The sequence below is a fragment of the Quercus robur genome, chromosome 9 (assembly GCF_932294415.1).
Source record: "Quercus robur chromosome 9, dhQueRobu3.1, whole genome shotgun sequence".
Taxonomy (NCBI): Eukaryota; Viridiplantae; Streptophyta; class Magnoliopsida; order Fagales; family Fagaceae; genus Quercus; species Quercus robur.
In genome coordinates, this window is record NC_065542.1 from 52726328 (window position 1) to 52749523 (window position 23196).

The 23196-nt window shown below is 38.1% G+C and overlaps 1 protein-coding gene across 3 annotated transcripts; it reads left to right on the forward strand.

The window, feature by feature from the left end:
- The first annotated feature begins 11 nt into the window (after positions 1–11).
- Positions 12–19062, forward strand: LOC126699055 (xanthotoxin 5-hydroxylase CYP82C2-like). 3 transcript variants are annotated; one of them, XM_050396609.1, is made up of 3 exons: positions 12–142; positions 16619–17469; positions 18295–19062. In XM_050396609.1, the coding sequence occupies exons 1-3, from the start codon at positions 49–51 to the stop codon at positions 18916–18918; spliced, it is 1569 nt and encodes a 522-aa protein (XP_050252566.1). In that variant the 5' UTR covers positions 12–48; the 3' UTR covers positions 18919–19062. The 3 variants fall into 3 exon arrangements, with proteins under 3 accessions (XP_050252566.1, XP_050252567.1, XP_050252564.1); XM_050396610.1 differs by lacking the exon at positions 12–142 and adding an exon at positions 151–522 and having other exon boundaries at positions 16999–17469; XM_050396607.1 differs by lacking the exon at positions 12–142 and having other exon boundaries at positions 16315–17469.
- Positions 19063–23196: the final 4134 nt, after the last annotated feature.

Genomic DNA, 23196 nt, shown 5'->3' on the forward strand with positions numbered 1-23196 from the left:
ATCAAAAGTTCATAGTATTCTTTATTTTCCCTCAAGTTTCAGTACGTCATGGAAATTACTTCTCATCTCCTTGCAATTGCAGGGGCCTTTGTATTGGTACTATTGTACAATCTATGGAGGCTGAGAATTGGTAGTCACAAAAGTAAGGGTATGATGGCCCCAGAGCCATCAGGTGGCTTGCCAATCATAGGTCACTTGCACAAACTAAGTGGCAAAAACCCAGTTGCCCGAACCTTGGCAGCTATGGCTGATCAATATGGTCCCATACTCACGATCCGATTTGGTACGAAAAGTGCAATTGTTATTAGCAATCATGAGGCAGTCAAGGATTGTTTCACTACAAATGACAAGGCTTTGGCTGCTCGTCCAAGGTCCAGCCAAGGAAAGTACCTTGGCTACAACTATGCAGCATTTGGGTTCATCAACTATGGAAAATTCTGGCTCAAGATGAGAAAGATAACCATGCTAGAACTCCTCTCTAGTCGTCGGCTAGAGACACTGAAGAATGTGCAAGTTATTGAGGTTGACACTTTGATTAAAGATTTGTACACTCTTTGCAAGAGCAACGAGCCCAACAACCAAGCAAAGGTGGTGATTAGTGAGTGCATTGAGCACTTAACCTTCAATATAATTACTAAAATGATTGCAGGGAAGAGATATTTTGGTAACTTGAATGATGGAAATGATGGAGAGGCACTAAGGATAAGGAAAATTATTAAAGAGTTCATGCATGTATCTGGGGTCCCTGTTGTTTCGGAAGGGAATTGGACACTCTAGTTGGAAGTTGGGTTGAAGAACATACTATGAGGAAGGCCAAAAGTGAACCAATCGACAAACCAGACTTCATTGATGTCATGTTATCCGTAATTGAGGATGATGGCATGTTTGGCCATACACGTGATACCATTATCAAGGCAACAACATTGGTATGTTTTGGTTACATTTTATCGTGAGAATTGCTATTAGTCTTTAGAGCATCAGCATCAAAGAATGCTATGCTATACTATTATACCATCTCAAAAAATCACTTTATTACTTATACCATCCTATTTTACAATACCTCCTACATCCTAAAAATCTATTTTTATTAAAATATTATTTTATAATCTTTCTTTACTATTTTTTGTCTAACCGTAACTTCTGTTTTCCTATGCTTTTCCAAATCCATCACCACACACACAAACACACGCACAAACACAACCATCAAACCTTAAACAGAGCAACAAACACACATAATCCAAATATCCGCCGACGATTCGATTAACTGATTCCGGCGACATGTACAAATGAGTTTCTCTAAAATCCCACCGGAACAAAAATCCCAATTTAAAAAAAAAAAAAAAAAAAAAACAGCATCACAACAGAACCCGATCTCCAATCTCCGATCTCCACTCCGATCTCCAATCTCCGATCTTCGTGACCCACCCCGTGACCAATTAGCCATACCCACAACCCACTTCAGCCCACTCCGATCTCCGACTCCGCGACCCATGCCGTGACCCGCGCCGTGACCCACTTCAGCCACTTCGATCTCTGATCTCCGTGACCCACGCCATGACCCACTCCGATCTCCGTGACCCACAACTCACCTTAGCCATACCCACCACTTCCTTTAAGCACCGGTCACAACCAAAAAAAAAAAAAAAAAAGCAGATGAGAAAGAGATGGATGATGTTTGGGTTTGAAACCCACCACTTCCTTTAAGCATCGGTCATAGCCAAAAAAACAAAGCAGATGAGAAAAAGATGATGATGTTTGGGTTTGAAAGAGGAAAGAGCAGAGAGAATGAAGAGAGCGGAGAGAGGGTTTGGAAGAGGAAAGAGCAGAGAGAATGTCAAGAGAGCGGAGAGAGCAAATGAGAAAGAGAGAGTGAAGAGAGAGAAATGGCGGTGGATTAAAATATATATATATTTTTTTTACAATTGTGCTACAGTACAATTCTAAAGATAGAATTGTACTGTAGCACTATTGTAAAATTTTTTACAATAGTTGTGTTTAGCATCCTTTGATGCAGCACATTTTAAGCCATAAAATGCTAAAAAAGGCTTAGATATAGCATTAGCATTTTTCAATGCTAATGCTCACTATTTACTAACTACTAATAATTGCTACCTAAGTTTTTTTTGTGAAAATGTAGTTTCCTTATTATACTCTTTTATTATAAGTCTTGATCATATATTGCACAAACTACCCCAAAAAGAAAATAAATAAATAAACTACACAAATTACCAATAATTTTTTCGCTAAACCACACAAATTACCAATAATTGAGTCTTGCTAAAGACGTCTAGTGAATATGAATTAGTTTACTTACCCATCTTTTAATGAAGATTACTATTTTAAAATACATTTGCAAGATTTCTTTATTTTAATCTATTACAATTCAGAAATAACCTCTTTATACCGAGTTACTTTTGTTGAACAAAATCAAAATAAATCACCTTGGTTTTAAGGGGTTTTAAGGGCAGGTGATAGGCAATTGGCAGAGAGTAGTTTCTCTTCATATAGAGTAGATAAATATAGAAAAAACTGAAAAAGTAACCTTAACACAAGAAAAGATTAATATTTCTCTAGGGATCATTATCATCAATGTAAGAGAAGAAGCACAGCGTTCTTCTCTTCTTTTTTAGGTAAGTAAAAAGTCTAAGAATGATCTTGTTAACCCTTGTTGATAAGAATAAAGGCAGAGATAGAGAAATTAAGTGCTTTTCTAGAGTATAGTGACATGCTGCTCCCTCTTCACATATTTATGGTAGACATGGATCTCATAAATTAAATTTATGATATGATTTATTATGAATGTAAAAAAAATGAGCACTACATCATAGTGCACCAAGAACACCTAATAATGTTTCATATAAATAGTATACACTAAGTGAGCGTTTGGATTGCAAGGAAACTGGCGTTTATCTGCGTTTACATTTTGAGAATATCTTCTTCCCAGAAGATATTCGTGAGATTCCTCCTGAGGAGCCCCTCCCTGAGAAGGTCACAACCTCGGATTCCCATATACCTGAAGCTGAGGAGGCGCATCTGGTTGCCAAGGACAAGTCGCCTGAGGACACTCTCACAATTAGGGATGTTGTTGCGCAAGCCAAGGAGGCCGTTCCCGAGCCCAAAGCTGCAGATGATCAACCTGAGCCATCAGCCCCTGCAAAGAGTTCTACTCAGGACGAGGCCTTAGGAAATTAGTGTAGGTCTTTATTTGTAACTGCCTTTTTTATCTTTTACATTTTGTTTTGCTAAAACTTGTAAAAGAATGCTTTTTGGACTTCAATGAATGATGTCATTTTCCTTTGAATTTTGTTGCACTGCTCCCTTTTCTGCTTTCACTATGAATGAGTTTCTATTATTCTACTTACTATTGCAAACCAAACGTTATTCGAGCTTTAAACAATGTGGTCAAGCATGAATGAACGTGTAAGAAAAATGATAGTTAATAATTGGATAAGACTGCTTCAAGGTTAATTTCCTCCAAGCCTGTGGTCCGAGGAACCAGGCAGGACTTAGGTTCTGTTTAACACTTAGAGAAAATTGCACGGTAGTTAATTTCCCCTAAGCCTGTGGTCCGAGGAGCCAGGCAGGACTTGGGTTCTGTTTAACACTTAGTTGGAGTTGCATTCTAGTTAATTTCCCCCAAGCCTGTGGTCCGAGGAGCCAGGCAGGATTTGGGTTCTATTTAACACTTAGTTAGAGTTGCATTCTAGTTAATTTCCCCCAAACCTGTGGTCCGAGGAGTTAGGCAGGATTTGGGTTCTGTTTAACACTTCGTTGAAAATTGCACAGTAGTTAATTTCCCCCAAGCTTGTGGTCCCTAAGCCTGTGGTCTGAGGAGCCAGGCAAGACTTAGGTTCTGTTTAACACTTAGTTGGAAATTGCATTTTAGTTAATTTCCCCTAGGCCTGTGATACGAGGAGCCAGGTAGGATTTGTGTTCTGTTTAACACTTTGTTGAAAATTGCACAGTAGTTAATTTCCCCAAAGCCTGTGGTCCGAGGAGCCAGGCAGGACTTGGGTTCTGCTTAACACTTAGTTGGAGTTGCATTCTAGTTAATTTCCCCTAAGCCTGTGGTCCAAGGAGCCAAGCAGGATTTGGGTTCTGTTTAACACTTAGTTGGAGTTGCATTCTAGTTAACTTCCCCCAAGCCTGTGGTCCAAGGAACCAGACAGGATTTGGGTTCTGTTTAACACTTAGTTGGAGTTGCATTCTAGTTAATTTTCCCCAAGCCTGTGGTCCGAGGAGTCAGGCAGGATTTGGATTCTGTTTAACACTTCGTTGAAAATTGCACAGTAGTTAATTTCCCCCAAGCCTGTGGTCCGAGGAGCCAGGCAGGATTTGGGTTCTGTTTAACACTTCGTTGAAAATTGCACAGTAGTTAATTTCCCCCAAACCTGTGGTCCGAGGAGCCAGGCAAGACTTGAGTTCTATTTAACACTTAGAGAAAATTGCACGGTAGTTAATTTCCCCTAAGCCCGTGGTTCGAGGAGTTAGGCAGGACTTAGGTTCTGTTTAACACTTAGTTGGAAATTGCATTCTAGTTAATTTCCCCCAGGCCTGTAGTCCGAGGAGCCAGGCAGGATTTGGGTTCTGTTTAAGACTTCGTTGAAAATTGTATAGTGGTGTGGCGCCAAGAGTTACGTCTTTCATTAATAATAGTACATTTTTAGGTTATTTACATTCCAAGGATGGGGTACTACACGTTCATCCAAATCTTTTAAGAAGTAGGCCCCTATGCTGGCTATGGAGGTGATACGATTTGGGCCTTCCCAATTTGGTCCGAGTTTTCCCCACGCAGGATTTTTCGCAGTGCCCAGGACCTTCCTCAATATCAGATCCCCGAGTGCCAGGGGCCTTAGCTTCACCTTGGCATAGTAACCCTACTTGAGCTTTTGCTGATAGTAGGCAAGCTGGACCATTGCGCTCTCCCTTTTTTCCTCGATGAGGTCCAACATCTTTTCCAAAAGTCCATTGTTGGTACTAGAGCAGAATGCGGTGATCCTCTATGTTGGGAATTTTATCTCCAGTGGAATAACAGCCTCGGCCCTATAGGTCATTGAAAAGGGGGTTTCCCCTGTAGACCTGCGAGGTGTGGTGCGGTATGTTCACAAGACATGAGGTAACTCTTCTACCCACCTTCCCTTCGCGTCATCCAACCTCTTTTTCAACCCATTCACTATGGTTTTGTTGATGGCTTCAACCTGCCCATTATCCCACGAGTAAGCCGGTGTGGAGTATCTATTGGCAATTCCCAACTTGTTAGAATATCTTCTGAAAGCTTTACTATCAAATTGGAGACCATTGTCCGAGATCAGGGTGTGAGGAATTCCGAATCTAGTGACGATATTTTTCCAAACAAATTTCTTGGCATCAACGTCTCTAATATTTGCCAACGGCTCAGCTTCAACCCATTTTGTGAAATAATCCGTGCCGATAAGAAGAAATCTTCTGTTCCCTGCTGCTTTAGGAAATGGTTCTAGGATGTCTAGGCCCCACTGTGCAAATGGCCAAGGGCTGGACAGCGAGTTAAGGGTTCTGCCTGGCTGATGTATATTCGAGGTGAATTTTTGGCAATGGTCGCACTTCTTTATAAATTCTTGCGCCTCTTTCTGTATACTCGGTCACCAATAACCTTGCGTTATAGCCCTATGGGACAGGGACCTACCCCCCGTATGACTTCCGCAAATCCCTTCGTGTAATTCCTCCAGGATGAGTTCAGTGGCATCCAGGTGCACACACAGCAAGTATGGTTCTGAGAATGAGCGTCTGTACAGTTTGGAGTCCTCGGACAACCAGAATCGATAAGCCTTTCTTCTAATCTTGTCGGCCTCATTCTTATCTTCTGGTAAGATGTCGTGCTTTAAGAATAGTACTAGAGGATCCATCCACCTAGGCCCAGCCCTGATGTTGTGAACCCGTACTGGGTTGGTCCTCGCCGTCGTTGGGCGGTAGAGATCTTCTACGAGAATAACCCGAGGAAGTGGCTGAGCCGAGGAGGTGGCGAGCATTGCAAAAGAATCAGCATGGGTGTTCCCGCTCCTGGACACGTGCACCAGATTGAAGTGACATAAATGGGTCTGCAGACGCTTGACTTGGACTAGGTACTCTTGCATTCTTTCATCCCTCGCCTCTAATTCCCCATTTACTTGTCCCACCACGAGCCTTGAGTCCGAGAACATGTTCACAGATTTTCCACTCAGTTTTTAGATCATTGACATTCCTTCCAATGGTGCCTCATACTCTGCTTCGTTATTCGTGATCGAGAAACCAAGCCTTAACGATTTTTCAATGGTGATCCCTTTGGGGGAGACCAAAACAAGCCCCACCCCTGAGCCCCTTTGGTTGGCCGCGCCGTCGATGTGTGCTTTCCACCAATTGGGCTCTTGTTGAGAGATTGTGTTGATCAGTTTCCCGTCAAGGTTTAGTTTCCCTCCCCCTCCTTCTAGTGTGGGCTCTGCAAATTCAGCTACTAGATCTGCGAGAACCTGACCCTTCACAGCGATACGGGGCATGTACCTAATGTCGAAGGCGCCCAGAATCGTCCCCCATTTTGCTATTCTACCCGTGTAGTCGGCACTCCGAAGTATGGATCTCAGTGGAAGTTGGGTTAGCACAACAATAGTATGCGCCTGGAAATAGTGGGGGAGCTTTCACATGGCTTGTACGATTGCCAAGACGGCCTTTTTGAGGGAGAGGTAACGGATCTCTACCTCGTGCAGCGATTTGCTTACGTAGTAGATGGGCCATTGTGTGCCATTGTCTTCTCGGATCAGCACTAAGCTCACCACGTGAGAGGCTACAGCAATGTAGGCGAATAGCATCTCGTCGGCCTCAGGACTGGACATAATCGGTGGCCGGGTTAGGTATTCCTTAAGCTGTTGGAAAGCTAAAGCGCACTCTTCAGTCCACTCGAAGCCATTCCACTTGTTTAATAGGAGGAAGAAAGGCCTGCATCTGTCCGCTAAGCGGGAAATGAAACGGTTTAAACCGGCAACATGCCAGTGAGCTTTTGGACCTCTTTGGGATTCCAAGGAGGCTGCAGGCTATGGATAGCTCTAATTTGGTCAGGGCTAACTTCGATGCCTCTGTGGGTCACCATGTAACCTAAGAATTTCCCTGATCCCACCCCAAATGAACACTTGGATGCGTTTAGACGCAGCCTGTACTTTCTTAGAATTCGAAAGATATCGCCGAGGTCTCTAACGTGGGTGGGCACTAATTTGCTTTTCACCACCATGTCGTCTATATAAATTTCAATGCTCTTACCCATCTGCTGTTCAAACATCCTGGTCATCATCCTTTGGTAGATTAACCCGGCATTCTTTAAGCCAAAGGGCATTACTTTATAATGATAATTTCCAACGGGAGTGACAAAAGCCATTTTTTCTTGGTCCTCGGTAGCTAGGGGTATCTGGTGATAGCCTTGGAAGGCGTCCAAAAAACTCATTCGAGGGTGTCCCACGATCGAATCCACTAATCGGTCTATCCGCGGCATGGGGAAGGGATCCTTCGGGCAGGCCTTATTTAGGTCTGTGAAGTCTATGCAGACCCGCCATTTTCCACTCTTCTTTTTTACCATGACTGTGTTGGCTAACCATTCGGGGTAGAATACCTCCTTGATAGCCCCCGCTTTCTTCAATTTTGTGACCTCCTCTCTCACGGCGTCTGCATGCTCTTTCGATGATCGCCGAGGAGACTACAGCCGGGCTAACATTAAGGTGATGGCAAATGGAATTTGGGTCAACCTCGGGGGCCTCGTAGGCGTCCCAAGCAAACACGTCCACATTCTGTCTAAGAAAATCAATTAGCATCTCCTTCTCTTGGGGCGGTAATTCTGAACAGACCTGAAAAAACCTCTCTGAGTCTGATCCGACAAGTACTTTCTCCAGATCCTCGTAACTCACTTCCATGGTTGGTCCCCCACTACCCGAGGCTGGGGCCGGGGTCGTTAATTGCTATAAGCCGTTCTCGGTTGAGGTGGAGGGCTCACTATTCGGTCGTCGCGAGATTGCTGACACTATGCATTGCCGGGCCATCGCCTAGTTCCCTATTACTTCTTTCACTCAACCTCCTGACGGATACTTCACCTTTTGGTGTAAGGTTGATGACACAACCCCTAGGGCATGAAGCCATGATCGGGCCACGATGACAGTGTAAGGGGAGTATGCATCTACCACAATGAAGTCCACCTCCACCACGTCCGAGTCTGTTTGTATAGGCAGCCTAATCATGCCTTTCGAAGTGACAATTTTTCCTTCAAAACTGACCAAAGGGGAGTCGTATGCCGACAGGTCCTCTGGCTTCAGGATCAATCCCTTATACAAGTCAGGATACATTACTTCCACGGCGCTACCTTGGTCAACTAGCACCCTTTTCACATCGTAACCCCCAATTCTGAGCGTGACGACTAGGGCATCATCGTGGGGTTGAAGGGTTCCCAGTTTGTCCTCATCCGAGAATCCGATTAAGGGCGTGGCCATCCCTCTAGCTCTCTTGGATTCCCTGTCGTTAGTTTCAGCCGGGAGCCTACCCACTGATATTACTCTGAAAGGATTGGAACCGGTCCTTCCTGGAAGAATGACATTTATTGTGCCAATGGGTGGCATCAATGTGCTTTGCCTAGTTTCGATGTTTGACTGCTCCTCCCATCCCACAGGGTGATGTAATAGATGTCTCAACTTCCCCTCTCGGACAAGCCGGTCCAAGTGGTTTTTTAGATTCCTGCAATCATCGATAGTGTGACCCGGCTCTTGGTGATATGTGCAATACAGATTCTGGTTACGTTTCGAGAGGTCACCTGCCATCCTACTTGGCCATTGAAAGAACGGTTTGTTCTTCACCTTCTCTAGGATCTTATGTAATGGTTCTCGGAACACAGCATGGACTGCTTGTGCCCCAGTGGATCCACAATGTTCCAAGTAATCTCTTCTCGGCCTATTACTGTTGTTAAAGCGGTCCGACCTGAAGTCCCTCCTCTCCTGAGGGACAACCTTCGCTTTGCCCTTCCCCGTCTGCTGGTCTTCCTCAACCCTTTTGTACTTGTCAATTTTGTCCATGAGTTGGCGCACACTAGTGACCGGCTTCCCAGTCAAGGACTTTCTTAAACCATGCTCTGTCGGCAGGCCCCTCTTGAATGTGCTAATAGCGACGTTATCGTAATTTCCCTCTATCTCATTATACATTTCCCAGTACCTGTCTGAATAAGCCTTCAACGTCTTTCCTTCTCGCATGGACAAGGATAGGAGGGAATCTAAGGGTTGAGGGACTCTGCTGCTAGTAATGAAGAGGGAACCAAAAGCCTGTGTCAGCTGCTTAAAGGAATTTATGGAATTTGGCTTAAGGCCATCAAACCATCTCATCGCCATAGGTCCCAAGCTGGACGGAAACACTTTGCACATCAACGCCTCATCCCTGGAATGGACGGCCATCCTCTGATTAAACTGGCTTACATGCTCTACTGGGTTCGTCCGACCATTATATATGGCAAAGGTTGGTTGGTGGAACCGCCGAGGAAGCTCAACCCCCTCTATCCTATGCGTGAAAGGCGACTGGGAGATGTGGTCCAGGGCCTTACTCATGGCTTTGTTTGCCAGGCCTTGGTAAGATGGGCTTTTGTGGCCGCGTTTGTGAAGTTGCTCTTCCTCATAGGAAAAAGTTTCGCTTGGAGGGGTTCTTGATCTCCGTCTATATTCATTGTCCTCTTCACCGCTAGTGTCCTAGCCGGGTGAAGGATGTTTTCGTTGCGCTCGGTGTAACTTCTTCTTCAGTCATCGATTTCTTGCTGTAAAGCCCTGCGATCGTTTCGCTTATGGGATGCGTGACCTTTCCCTTTCAAGCGACTTCTGCTCATGTGGGAGGTGTTCACACTACCCTCTCGCTGCTTGTCTTGATCTTTCTCCCGTTCGAGGTTCAAAAAGTTGTCTTGTCGTTGGGAGTCTGCGTGTCTAGTTTGGCGCGGACCTGATCCTTCCATTTTTAACGGTTTCACTTGTCGAGACACAAGTTCTCCCCACAAACGGCGCCAATTGTAGGGTTAATTTTTGGGGCCCAGGCCCAGCAGGTAGGTGATCCTGGCCCAAGGAACCCTAGACAATGAATTTGTAGAGAGCGGGTTACAGAACTAGGCCATAACGAAGTGAATGTTAGTTAACTTTAGGCCATGCAACGATTGAACGTAAGAATATCTCTTTCACGTCCACTGGATACCCAGTCCGAGGAGACGTGTGAGTGCACTTCTGTTCCTGATCAAAGGCTATGGTCTTTCTCTCTCTCTTCTGTCCTTTCTTTCCTTTTTTTTCCGATCCCCTCTTCATGGTGATGCCCTCTTCTTATATAGCCTCCTTAAAGTCATCTGAGCCTTACACTTGTTGATCATCTAGACCTTCACTTGAGTGCCCGTCCCATCGGACATCTCCCCTAGCATTCTGTGAGTTGTAGTGGCCAAGGCAACACTGTTCGCCTGTCCTCTCCACATTAATGCGGCCATAAAAGTAGCTTCCCTACATTTAATGCGGCAGCTGTAATCTCTCCCTGGACATCCTATACTCTCTTCCTTCTCCCGGGTTTGTGAGGCTCGTCCTTGCTACCACTATTCGTTAGAGTGATTCCTTATTGTTGGTAGGGTGCATGTTTGGTCCATATTTGGCACGTCCGAGGAGACATTCCTCCTCGGACCACCTTTTAAATAAGTTTGGGCTCATAAGAGTTGGGTCGGAAGTCCTTTTGGCGCCCCACTTTCTCCTCGGACGTGGCTGGACTCTGTATGGGGCCCAAGGCCCATTGTTTGATTTGGGAACTTTACCCCTACAGAAGCCATCCAAGAAAGCATTCTTTGCACACCACAAGATCATGGAACTTTTTTCTCTAAAATTCTTAAAGTATGAGTTTTTCAATTATGCCCTCTTATTATCTATATTATTTATCTATATATTATGTACAACATATGTTACAAGAATTCGTGACTTCTGATTTTTGAATTAACTTTAAGAGGACAAAATGGCCTTATACCATTTTCACCAAAATTATATAGCCTTATGCCCCCCTTCCTAAACTAATTAGGGAAATGACCCTCTTTTGTAACTTGATTTTCTCAAAATTGAGTTTAAAAAAACAAAAAAATAAAAATTCTGGAGCCCTATAGTGACGTTTTTAAGGACTTATAATGATATTTTAAGGATCTATAATGGCGTTTTGTAACTCGATCTCCATAAAATTGAGTTACTTTCTCAAAATCGAGTTAAACCCTATAATGATGTTTTTAAGGACCTATAGTGGCGTTTTGTAACTCGATCTCCATGAAATCGAGTTATATACAATAAAATTGCGTATAACTCGATTTCATGGAGATTGAGTTACAAAACGCCACTATAGGTCCTTAAAAACGTCACTATAAGGTTTAACTTGATTTTGAGAAAGTAACTCAATTTTATGGAGATCGAGTTACAAAACGCCACTATAGGTCCTTAAAAACGTCACTATAGGTCCTTAAAAAGGTCACTATAGGGCTTAACTCGATTTTGAGAAAGTCGAGTTTCAAAAGGACATTTCCCTAATTAGTTTGGGAAAGGGGGCATAAGGCTATATAATTTGGGTGAAAATGGCATAAGGCAATTTTGTCCAACTTTAAGACTTTCTAACTCTAAACATGATAGATTGTTTATAAACTTTGATCAAGACAAAAATCACAACTCTTCTCTTTCACAAGGTATTGCTTTAATTTCTTTATCTGTATTAAGATAATATGATCTACTTTCTTAATTACTATATAGCTTAATTGTAGATGCATCTACAATACTATATGTAAGAACAACATTTTGACCATTGAAACTAATATTATACTAAGAAACACAACAACAACAACAACAACAAAAAGAAAAAAAAAAAAAAGGATGCAAATATAACTTGGTACATTATATGAGAATTCCCAAAATTATGCAATAATCATAACAATTTATTTACTTATTGTTTCTCAAATAAATTATATCATATATAAGTTCATAAACAAAACCATGCAACCCACTAGAAACGATATATGATTTAATTTGTTCGTGAACTTATATACGATAGAATTTATTTGAGAAACAATAAGTAAATAAATTGTTATGATTACTGTATAATTTTGAAATTCTCATATAGTGTGCGTTTGTTTACACTTTTAGAGTCCAAAACGCCCGTTTCTAAGCCCAAAATCTAAAATGCGTGTTTGGTAAATTATTGCCACTGCACGTTATCAAAAAGCAGCTTTTCCAAATGCGAAGGAGTATCGTGTTTTGAAAACGGACCTTGGAGCTGCTTTACCGAAAACGCAAATAAGTTTGAAACATTACTGTTGGTCATTTTCAGCATTATCCCTAAACTACCCTTATTTTTATTTTGAAATCCCAATTTTACCAAGATCTCTCTCTCTATATATATATATAAAATAAAATAAACTGTGATTCTTCTTCTACTGCTGCAAGCTTCTTCTTCAATTCCAACATAAACCCATAAACCCACTACTGCTGCAGGCTTCTTCTTCTACTACGTGATTCTTCTTCTGCAGTTGCAACTTCTTCTCACATTTTTTTTTTTTTTTTTGTGATATATTTCTTTCTTCTTGTCTTTTGGGTGAAGAAGAAGAACTGTATTTTGGGTGAGGAAGAAGACCTGAAGAAGAGACAAGATAGTGAGTGGAGAAAAAGAAAAGATATTTGATTGGAATGGGGGAAGAAACGGGTGGATGAGAAAAAAGTTAAGGAAAAAAAATAAAGGTAGTGAGTGAGACATGTGGATATGATGTAAGGAAATTTACTAAATAAAAATGGTTAAAACACAACAAATTTTCACAACAGTTGAGGTATCAAATATTTCATATGTCAAAATAAAATTAAATAAATTAATAAAATATTATACTAGGATTGACCACAACTAAAACAAAGAGTTTTGTAAAAATATTGTAACATTTTACTATATCTCTAAACCTTTTAAATTAGTATTATTTTTCTTTAGAAAAAAAAATAGTGTTATTGACAGAATATTTTTATAACAATTTCATAATAAAGTTTACAGAGTAAGTTGTTATTGCTTCTCATCTAGACCTACTAGTGACATTATTTTTTTTTTCCTACCATTAACAACTTGTCATATAAACTTTATTATGAAATTTTTGTGAAAATATTGTGTCCATAACTTGCATTAAGAGAGGTAATTAAAATAAATAATTCTCTTTGTATATATCTTTTCCTTTTTGGTAATTTATAACTCAGACTATCACTTTTATAAGTATTAACTAAACACTCAGCTTTTTTTAAAAGCATTTTTTGATAGTTTTTACCAAACACTATATTTTTAAAAAAAACCCAATTTTATACCGCACTTTTTAAAACCGCCATTTTTTCAAAAAGTACGGTTTAAAAAAGTTAAACCAAACTCACACATAGTGTGTGTGTAAGGGGTTAGGAGGACTATCTTAAGTTCTTAACCCTCCAAATTCTTTTAAACACAGGTTTGAGGGAGAAATTTTATAATCAGAAACCAACAGAGTAGAATGGAGGTTCCGAATTAGTTGTAAGAAAATGATAAATCATTTGTTTTTTATTTCGATTATTAAGATGGCCAGCTATAGCAACTGTTGGTTATTGACTAGTTGTTTTGGTAATTATAATATTCATGCACAAGATGGGACTTTTTTGTACCAAAAAAATTGTCTCCTTCGTGCAATTTTAGAAAGAAATTTATATCTACTCATAAAATTTTCCTGAAACACGAGAGTGAAAGAATCTAGGTTCTACGAACCTGTCTTTTGTGATGTTAAAAAAGTTGAAGGAAGAAGGAGATATGTTTAAGCATGCATGTTTCTAACGATAAGTAATAGCACTGACTTGTGATTGAATAACGATAAGTAATACACTGACCTGTGATTGAATAATCACCATCAGTTTCCAAATGGCTAACAGTCCTCCACAAGATTCTAAGATAAGTTCTTGTCAAAAAACATAAATCAAATGTACTAACTGACATAGGATTCGTTTGGATATAGCTTATTTTGCTGATAGGATTCGTTTGGATACAACTTATTTTGCTGAAAACTGAAAATACTATAACAAAATAATTTTTAAATATGTGAATAGTACCGTGAGAATTATTTTTAATATTTTTTTTTTCTGAATAAAATAGGTGTGGGTCTCATGAATAGTATATGAACAGTATTCAACCGTACATGAATAGTGCACTTGTCCCCTAAAGCTGAAACGAACGAACGAAAAAAAAAAAAAAAAAAAAAAAAAAAAAAAAAAAAAAAAAAACGCAGACATAGTAAACATGTTATCCAAACAGTCATATAGGATCCGTTTGGATTGAACTTATTGTTACTGAAATTGAAAACTGAAAACACTGTAATAAAATAATTTTTAAATGTGTGAATAGTGTCGTGGGACTCATGAACAGTGCATGAACAGTGCGTAAACAATGCGTGAATAGTGTTTTTTGTCCCCTGCACAGTGATTTTACTGTTCACGTGCAGAGGAAAAAAAAAAAAGGCATGAAAACGCAGGAGTGAAACGCAACGTTTAGCTCTCCCCAAACGCTCACTTAATATCCTTTTGACTTCTAAAAAAAAAAAAAAAAAAAAAAGATCACATTTGATGAATATCATATGTTAGGTGGTGATCGTGTCAAAGCAATATATACTTGTTGGATTGATCCGGAAAATGAAAATATATTGTTCAAGAAAATGAAAATATTTCAATAAGGTTGTGTTTGGGATTATAGTTTAAAGTCAACTTATTTTACTATTTACTTATTTTTTCTATTATTTATGAATCTCACTTTACTTTTTATTACTATTTACAATCTCACTGTATTATTTCAGTTAATTTTTATTTTTATTTTTATTTATAATACTTTCAACAAAATTTTTTAGTTTTCTACACACGCCACTGAGAAATTAAAAAATATAAAATATCACTTATAACTCAAATTTTATAAACTCCAGTACTCAATAATTTCAAAATATGTAATTCACCGACCTGAATGACAAAAACTTGTGTCTGACATGCATCCTTGCCTATTCGATTTAACATACAAATGCCCATGTCATTTGTGTCATATACGAGCACCACGTATTGTGATGTGATGTCATTGTCTTGTCACCAATCATGCTTTTGTCAAAAATATGTGTTAGCTGGTTATTGTAGGTCTGACTTCTGATGCCTGATGGTGTGTTGGGGTGTGAGGGAGAAAGAGAGAAGACAGTTTCCCTTTAATTGACTTGTAGACAGAGTGCTGATAAAACACAACAAAAAACTAACTTGGATATGGAAAATTTTTCCAAGACACTCAAGAAGCTCATAGGAAGCTTTAGACTTGGCTCAATTATCAAAATATCCTAAGGTAGTGGCTGAGTATGGATAAAAATGTAATTACCACATCAGCAGGTGCTAACAGATTTTTATGAAACTCAATTCTTATTAATTTGAGTTGGAAGTCAAACTTAAGTTTCTAGAATTGGATTTTTTTAAAAGTGATAAATTGTTATTTAACAATGATAATAATAGTATACTACGGAGTAATTATTTTAGCTAAAGATAATGTTTAATTATTTTTATCCCTAGAAGGCTGATGTGATTGATGGAGACATCCTAATGGTTTATTTTTTTACCCAATGAAAAAAGAGTCCAAGAACATCAGTATTCTTTTGTCCCAATAAAAGTTTGTCTTCATACGGAATAAATAAATAAATAAAACGACAATCGATAAACCATACTTTACTAGTCTTCTATTTTTTTTTTGCTGAATACTTGATTAGACTTATTGAGCTTTAGTAGCGGTTTCTTTCAATTTTCATCATATTTTAGGATAAAACCTTTTTTTTTTTTTTTCCTCTTTTAGTTAATTAATGTTTTCTCCCACTCACTGTAGATTTTTTATTCTAAAGTCTAAATCCTATTTCATGTAAATATTATTTATTCATTTATTTTTTATTATTCTATTTACTTTTTAAAACACTCACTCTTTATCACAATTACATAAGCACAAAATTAATAAATATATATTTAGGAGATGAATAATGCTCCTTAGAGAGAAATTGTAGTTAAAACCTGTTTTGAGAGGAAAATTGGTAAACTGATGTGATAAGATTTTGTGTTTTTTTAATTTTTAGTTACCCATATTTACCCCCTTGCCCTTTTTTTAAGTAATATGCTAACAATGCATTGCCCAACTTTTTAAACTTCCCAAGCTGCATCAAGATTTCTATTGGCATGACTATCAACAAGGACAGTCAGACTAGATGCATTCAACCATTCAAGATAAGGATGAGAAACCAAGTCAAGAAAGTCAACATCATGACATTGGGAGCCACTACAACCCACCACAAACCCGACTAGTTTAGCAACATGAGTCATATCATTCATAAATGTAATAGGGCCATGTCATATTCAAATTATTGCAATTAGTCATACTTTCACTGTTTTTCTCCTTTTTCTCACCATTAAAGAAACCATGAAAAGTTCATAGTATACTCTGCTTTCCCTTAAGTTTCAGTACATCATGGAAATTGTTTCTCATCTCCTTGCAATTGCAGGGGCTTTTGTACTGGTACTATTGTACAATCTATGGAGGCTGAGAATTGGTAGTCACAAAGGTAAGGGTATGTTGGCTCCGGAGCCATCAGGTGGCTTGCCAATCATAGGTCACCTGCACAAACTAGGTGGCCAAAACCCAGTTGCCCGAACCTTGGCAGCTATGGCTGATCAATATGGTCCCATATTCACAATCCGATTTGGTATGAAAAGTGCAATTGTTATTAGCAATCATGAGGCTGTCAAGGATTGTTTCACTACAAATGACAAGGCTTTGGCTGCTCGTCCAAGGTCTAGCCATGGAAAGTACCTTGGCTACAACTATGCAGGATTTGGGTTTATCAACTATGGAAAATTCTGGCTCAAGATGAGAAAGATAACCATGCTAGAACTCCTCTCTAGTCGTCGGCTTGAGACACTAAAGAATGTGCAAGTTCTTGAGGTCGACAATTTGATTAAAGATTTGTACACTCTTTGCATGAGCAAAGGGCACAGCAACCAAGCTAAGGTGGTGATTAGTGAGTGGATTGAGCGCTTAACCCTCAATATAATTACTAAAATGATTGCAGGGAAAAGATATTTTGGAAACTTGAATGATGGGAATGATGGAGAGGCAAAGAGAATAGGGAAAATTATTAAAGAGTTCATGTATGTGTCTGGGGTCCCTGTTGTTTCGGATCTAGTTCCATTTCTAGGAGGGCTTGAATATTTTCTGGGCCAAGTAAAATCCATGAAGCGAATTGCAAGGGAATTGGACACTCTAGTTGGAGGTTGGGTTGAAGAACATGCTATGAGGAGGGCGGAAACTGAACTAAACGACAAACCGGACTTCATTGATATCATGTTATCTGTAATTGAGGATGATGGCATGTTTGGCCATACGCGTGAAACCATTATCAAGGCAACAGCATTGGTATGTTTTAGTTATATTTTATTATAGAATTTGTTATACCTACACCATTTTCATAACAAATTTTAAATGATAATTAATTATTGGTTTTTATTTACACTCATCACTATCATTACTTTTTTACCTACCATAAACAGTTTGCCACCTAAAATTTTGTTTGAAAATATTGTTTCACTATCTTTACTCTTTTATTATAAATCATAATCATATATTGCTGAAATTACCCATCGATAAATAAATAAACCGCACAAACTACTAATAATTGAGTCTTGCTAAAGACCCCTAGTCCACTACAATTTATAAATTAGTTTATTTATTCTTGTCTTGTAATGAAAAATTAGTATTTTAAAAAACATTTGCATGATCTATGTTATTCCTTGTTAAGAATAAAGACAATGTAGAGAAGTTAGATGCTTTTGGAGTACAATGACACAGTATTCTCTTCTCTTATATTTATGGTGGATTCCACAACTTAATTCATAGTAGGGTCTATCATGAATGTGAGATGAGGGTACAATATATCACCATACTCTGAAGTCCAGAAGCACCTAATAATTTTCCATATAAATAGTATATACTAACAGTAACATTCTCTAAGTACATCCTTGATCCATATTACTATAAATTTCTCCATTTTTTATGTCCATCTTTAGGATAGGCTAATAACATCCCACAACTCAATTAATCAACCAAGCTTTTATTGTGTCTTTGACTTATACATGCTCGTTCTAATATATTAAATAATCAGACCATAGTTTCTTTTATCTACAAAGAACAATACTCTATAAAGAAACTCTGCTTTCTAAGTATGGTCTCAATTTCATGTAGAATCTCATCTTGGCTGGGTCCGACACTACATCTCTTAACTTGACATGGCTCCTGTCTATATTATTGAACAACAAGCACGCTTTGAAGCAAGCCCAAGAAGAGCTCGATCTCAAGGTTGGTAGAGAGAGATGGGTGGACAACCATGATATCAAAGACCTAATTTACCTCCAAGCCATAGTGAAGGAAACCTTGCGCTTGTACCCACCAGGCCCCTTATCAGTTCCACATGAAGCCATGGAGGATTGTCATGTATGTGGCTATTATGTTCCAAAGGGTACTCGTGTTTTTGTCAATGTGTGGAAGTTGCACCGAGATCCAAGGATTTGGGATGACCCAGATAAGTTTTTTCCAGAGAGGTTCCTCACAAAACATGCAAATATAGATGCTTCAGGGCAACATTTTGAGTTCGTACCATTTGGGTCTGGTAGACGATCTTGCCCAGGTTACACATTTGCCTTGCAAGTATCTCACTTGACACTAGCTCGATTACTTCAAGGATTTGAGTTCACGACACCATTGAATATGCCAGTAGACATGACTGAAGGCTTGGGCATTACCTTACCCAAGGCAACTCCCCTTGAAGTTCTTCTTAATCCACGTCTTGCTCCAGAACTCTATCAATGACAGAGAGAAATATAGACTATGCTTGACTAGAGTACATGTTTTTAATAAGTTTTCGCGCTTCAAGAGTCTCATGACTTAATGACATTGCCCAATCTTTTTTACTAGGAGAATCATTATGTAGTCTTATTTAGGTACTTTCCTGTACATGGTTTTGTTGTGTTGTGCTTCTTTTTCTCTATCTTTTTTTTTTTTTTCCTTATGAAGTAATCTGTTGTACGTTGCTTTTAGTACATTTAGTTTTCTTAATTTTGTACTCCAAATTATTTCCTCCCCACTACCTAAGAGTAGGACATATCATTCAAACATTCAGCAATATCAAGATGAAGGAAATTGATATCAAACCTACCATCAACCCCTTGTGCATCTTGTATAGTTCCAATTTACACGTATGTCTCCCAGGGGAGAATCATTGTGCCTCCCAGACAACGATTTTGTAGGTTGTCAAGTTGTCCACGGTCAGTGTCTTAATTGGTGAAAAAATAGTAATATGATTCCCAAATGTGATCACTTCAGCCACCATCTATTGAGAAATCTACCATATTTGTTACTTAAATTAAATCATTGAAAGAATTTATGGAATAGTTAAATAACTCAGTATCATGGCTGTAGAGAATAGAACATGAAAAGAATTCCCAAGTAAAAGCTTAAACAGAAGCTAGAAATCAATTGTAAATCATGTTGATTGTTTTGAAGCATATGCCAATTAAAATTCACTTGAGGGATCTAGCAATTGAAGTTGCAGCCACTTAGCTCAATGAAATAATATTAAGTACAATTATTCATAGAATAAATCTTCATCACAAAACAAAGAACCACATAGCTAAGGGAGAATCAAACTAGGGAACTATCACTTACTCAAATTGAACTCAAGATCGATTATATTTGGTAGGAATAGGTGCTGCCTAGTACAATAATTGCTCTTTTCTTTTCTATTCAATTCATGTTTTAGCTATCTAAAATGTTGGCTGCTATATAGTGTAAGATTCTGGAAGAATTGGGCAGCAATTGATTGCAAATTAGATAGTTGCATGGGGAAGCAGGAGATGGTGTGAGGGAAGGCTGGTGGTGTTATGATAGAAGCAAGAGGTGTCATGGCTGGAAACTTAAAATTTTATTTGCAAAGTGGTCCTTAAATTTCTACTTAATTGCACTAAGTCCTTGCTTTTCAATATTTTCTGCAACAGCACCATTATTTACCTTCCACATTATTTAAGTATACTTCTTTTATTTTAATATCCATTTATGTCATGATGATTATTAATAAGATGATGCAGGCATACTTAGTCATTAGGTTTAGAGGTGTGGGATATCACATCCTTCCCTCCTTAAAAAATTTTCGTCCTCAAAAACTGTAAATGTACATATAATTGTACATTAACAATTCAAAATGGTAAGTTAAATGAATCACAAAACATAGTAGAATCTCATTTCAAGTCATTTATGCACATTACAATTCCCTATCTTGTAATACTAACATCATACGTAGTCTAAGACACGCTTTCAAGAGAAGTTAATTCATGGAAAAAAAAATGATACAATACAATATGCATATATCTAAGTTGGTATGAAAATTGATGGTCTTGTCATAACATCATTAATTCAATCCAAGAGTAGATTTTGAAAACTCTTTCATAGTCCAAACAATTTTCATAATGTCATTACAATCAAATGGATATAGTAGGAACATATTAAAGTCGAAACAAACAGAAACAAAAATAATTCACTTGTCAAAATTCTAGCATCCAACACAGTTAAGATGTTTCAAGAAGTAATACAGAGGAAATTTTGCATTTGTACACTCTTTTTTAAGTGTTGATCTTTAAAGCTAGATACTAAGACAGGGTAGCTAAGGGTAGACAAGTAAGATACAAACTCTTTAGAGGTGTTTGAATTGTTTGATCATTGGCTTTTATCTGATGTCTGCTAGCAGTTTTAGATATCTTGAATTTATGAAAGCATCTAGTACAAGTGAACTTATGAGATGCCTCAAGTAAGCTATTGTGTGGAGATAATATTTTTATACTTCAATGGCACATGATCCATTTTGGTTTTGAAATGTAGGGCAATGATTATATTGTTAACTTGAAATTGCTTATCAATACTTCTTAATTGTGATGGTGGAAGATCTGATACTACTTGTTATGCAATGGTGGAAGCTCTCATACTACTTGTTAATTGTTATGCAATAACACTCAAGTATCTGAATAAATAATTGTAAAGCCGAATAAATCAACGGGCACACACATAGAGCATACAAGAAATTTATGTGGTTCAATAAATTGCCTGATAATTTATGTGGTTCAATAAATTGCCTACCTCATATGGAGAGAGAGAGAGAGAGAGAGAGAGAGAGAGAGAGAGAGAGAGAGAGAGAGAGAGGGATCAAATCTAGTATGCTCAATAATAATTTCAATGCTCAAACTCAAAAGAACTATTAAATTACCCTTCCTCTAAGAATCTTTTCCTCTAATAGGAGAACTTTTTCTAAGAATCTTCTCATCTCTTAAAATAACTCTTCTTCCAAGAATCTTCCTTTCTCTTAGGAGAACTCTTCTGAAGAGTTTTCTCATCGTATTGAAGAAGCCATGGGCCAAATCCACCTAACCTTTTACCATGCTCTCTATGTATAAGCCTTCAAATCCTATTTCTTAGTAGATAATAAATATTAATTACTTCTTCAACAAGGATTAGATTTTCATTCCAAAAAACAAAAAATCCTAAAAATGTAACCAAGTTAACTTTCCCTTCACACCAAGAAAAGCCAAACAGGTAACCATGTCCAAATAGAAATTTAAGGCAATTTTTTCTACAAATATCCACTTTTACTCAAAACTCCATCAAGTTATCTTCCTTCTTGGTCGCGATAGCATTGCCTTCATCTAAGCAAAACTTTTATTAAGAAAAATACCCATCGTCTCTACAGCCAAATTTGTCTGCACCTATGTTGACCACTGCAAATTTGTTAAAAAGATATGCTTCGCTACTATAACAAAATCAAGCATGGGAATTGATACCATTTTTTAAATAATGTAAAAACATTAAAATTGCCTTTACAAAATAAAGAAGTGCCTTTGTAGAGAATTTATCGATGAAAGTGGCAAAGTATTGAACACATTCTTGAGAAGAAATTGAAACTCGCCTCCAAATGTCTGAATTGCGACGCAGTCAATAACACCCATACTGGTAGTATATGCTACTACAATGAAACCTAGAAGTAGGACACCCACCCCAATACATGTTTTATTTTGCACCTATCTATTATTGTTCAGCTTATAAATTTCAAATTGTTATACATGATTTGGAGAGATCCCATTTAGGAGGGGCGGCCATATTAAAATATGACTAAGAGGTACAAATGGAGATTCATCTATGAAATCAGGTGCGCTTGAGTGCTTAACACCTTCACAATCATGTACCCTAACTCTAAATTCATAGTCTACTTCAATTAGACTAGGATCAAAAGAGTGATACCTATACCTATAACTAGGACGCGATTCCTATGTCCCGACTTATAATACGGTTCATTGCTGCAATCCAATATTTGGAGCTTTTTACCATTTCTTATTAGGGATGCGTTGTTGGAAGTTCGAAACAATTGGCACATGTCCAAAATTTTTTAGTCTCTATGATCCTTTATCATTTATCCAACCCCATTAATTTTACATAATTCACCCTCAACCTTTCTAGTGGACATTGTTCCTAGTTTTCATTTTTTTTTTTTTTTTGACTAAATTACAAATTACACTATTTAATTTAACTTTTAAATTTATTCAATTCAAACATCCGTTAGATCTTTTGCAATTAAATACACAATATGGCGTAATTTTCATTTTTTTTAAAATTAAAAAAAATCCAAAAAACTAATAAAAAAACATTTTAAATAAATAATACAGTAATTAATTTTTCGATCTCTATCTCATCCAAAAATTTCAATTAAGATTCAATAAAATTAAAATTAAAATACAAAGGAGTAGTACTAGTAGTAAATTAAAAGATTAATAGGTTGGAGAAAATACATATAAAGCTAAGAAAGAAAACTATAGTAACGGACGGTTTTTCATCTCATCTCTGGTCCAAAAAATTGTGAAGAGAATGTAGTTACTTCAGCAAAGTCAGTCCATCCCCATTTGTAAATGGACGGCCGAGATGAAACGCTCCCACGCTTGATCATGCTTTCCGTACGCTCCCTTTAATAAATGGACGGTCGAGATGAAAGATAGCGTTTTCCATCTCAATTCTCTTAAATCTCCGACCTTCTCGCACATAACGTTATCTGAG

Coding starts and splice junctions, on each gene's coding strand:
- LOC126699055 (XM_050396609.1), top strand. CDS start 49: ATGGAAATTACTTCTCATCTCCTTGCAATTGCAGGGGCCTTTGTATTG. Junction 143..16,618: donor GAGAATTGGTAGTCACAAAA/GTAAGGGTATGA, acceptor GTAGTCACAAAG/GTAAGGGTATGTTGGCTCCG. Junction 17,470..18,294: donor TTATCAAGGCAACAGCATTG/GTATGTTTTAGT, acceptor AATTTCATGTAG/AATCTCATCTTGGCTGGGTC.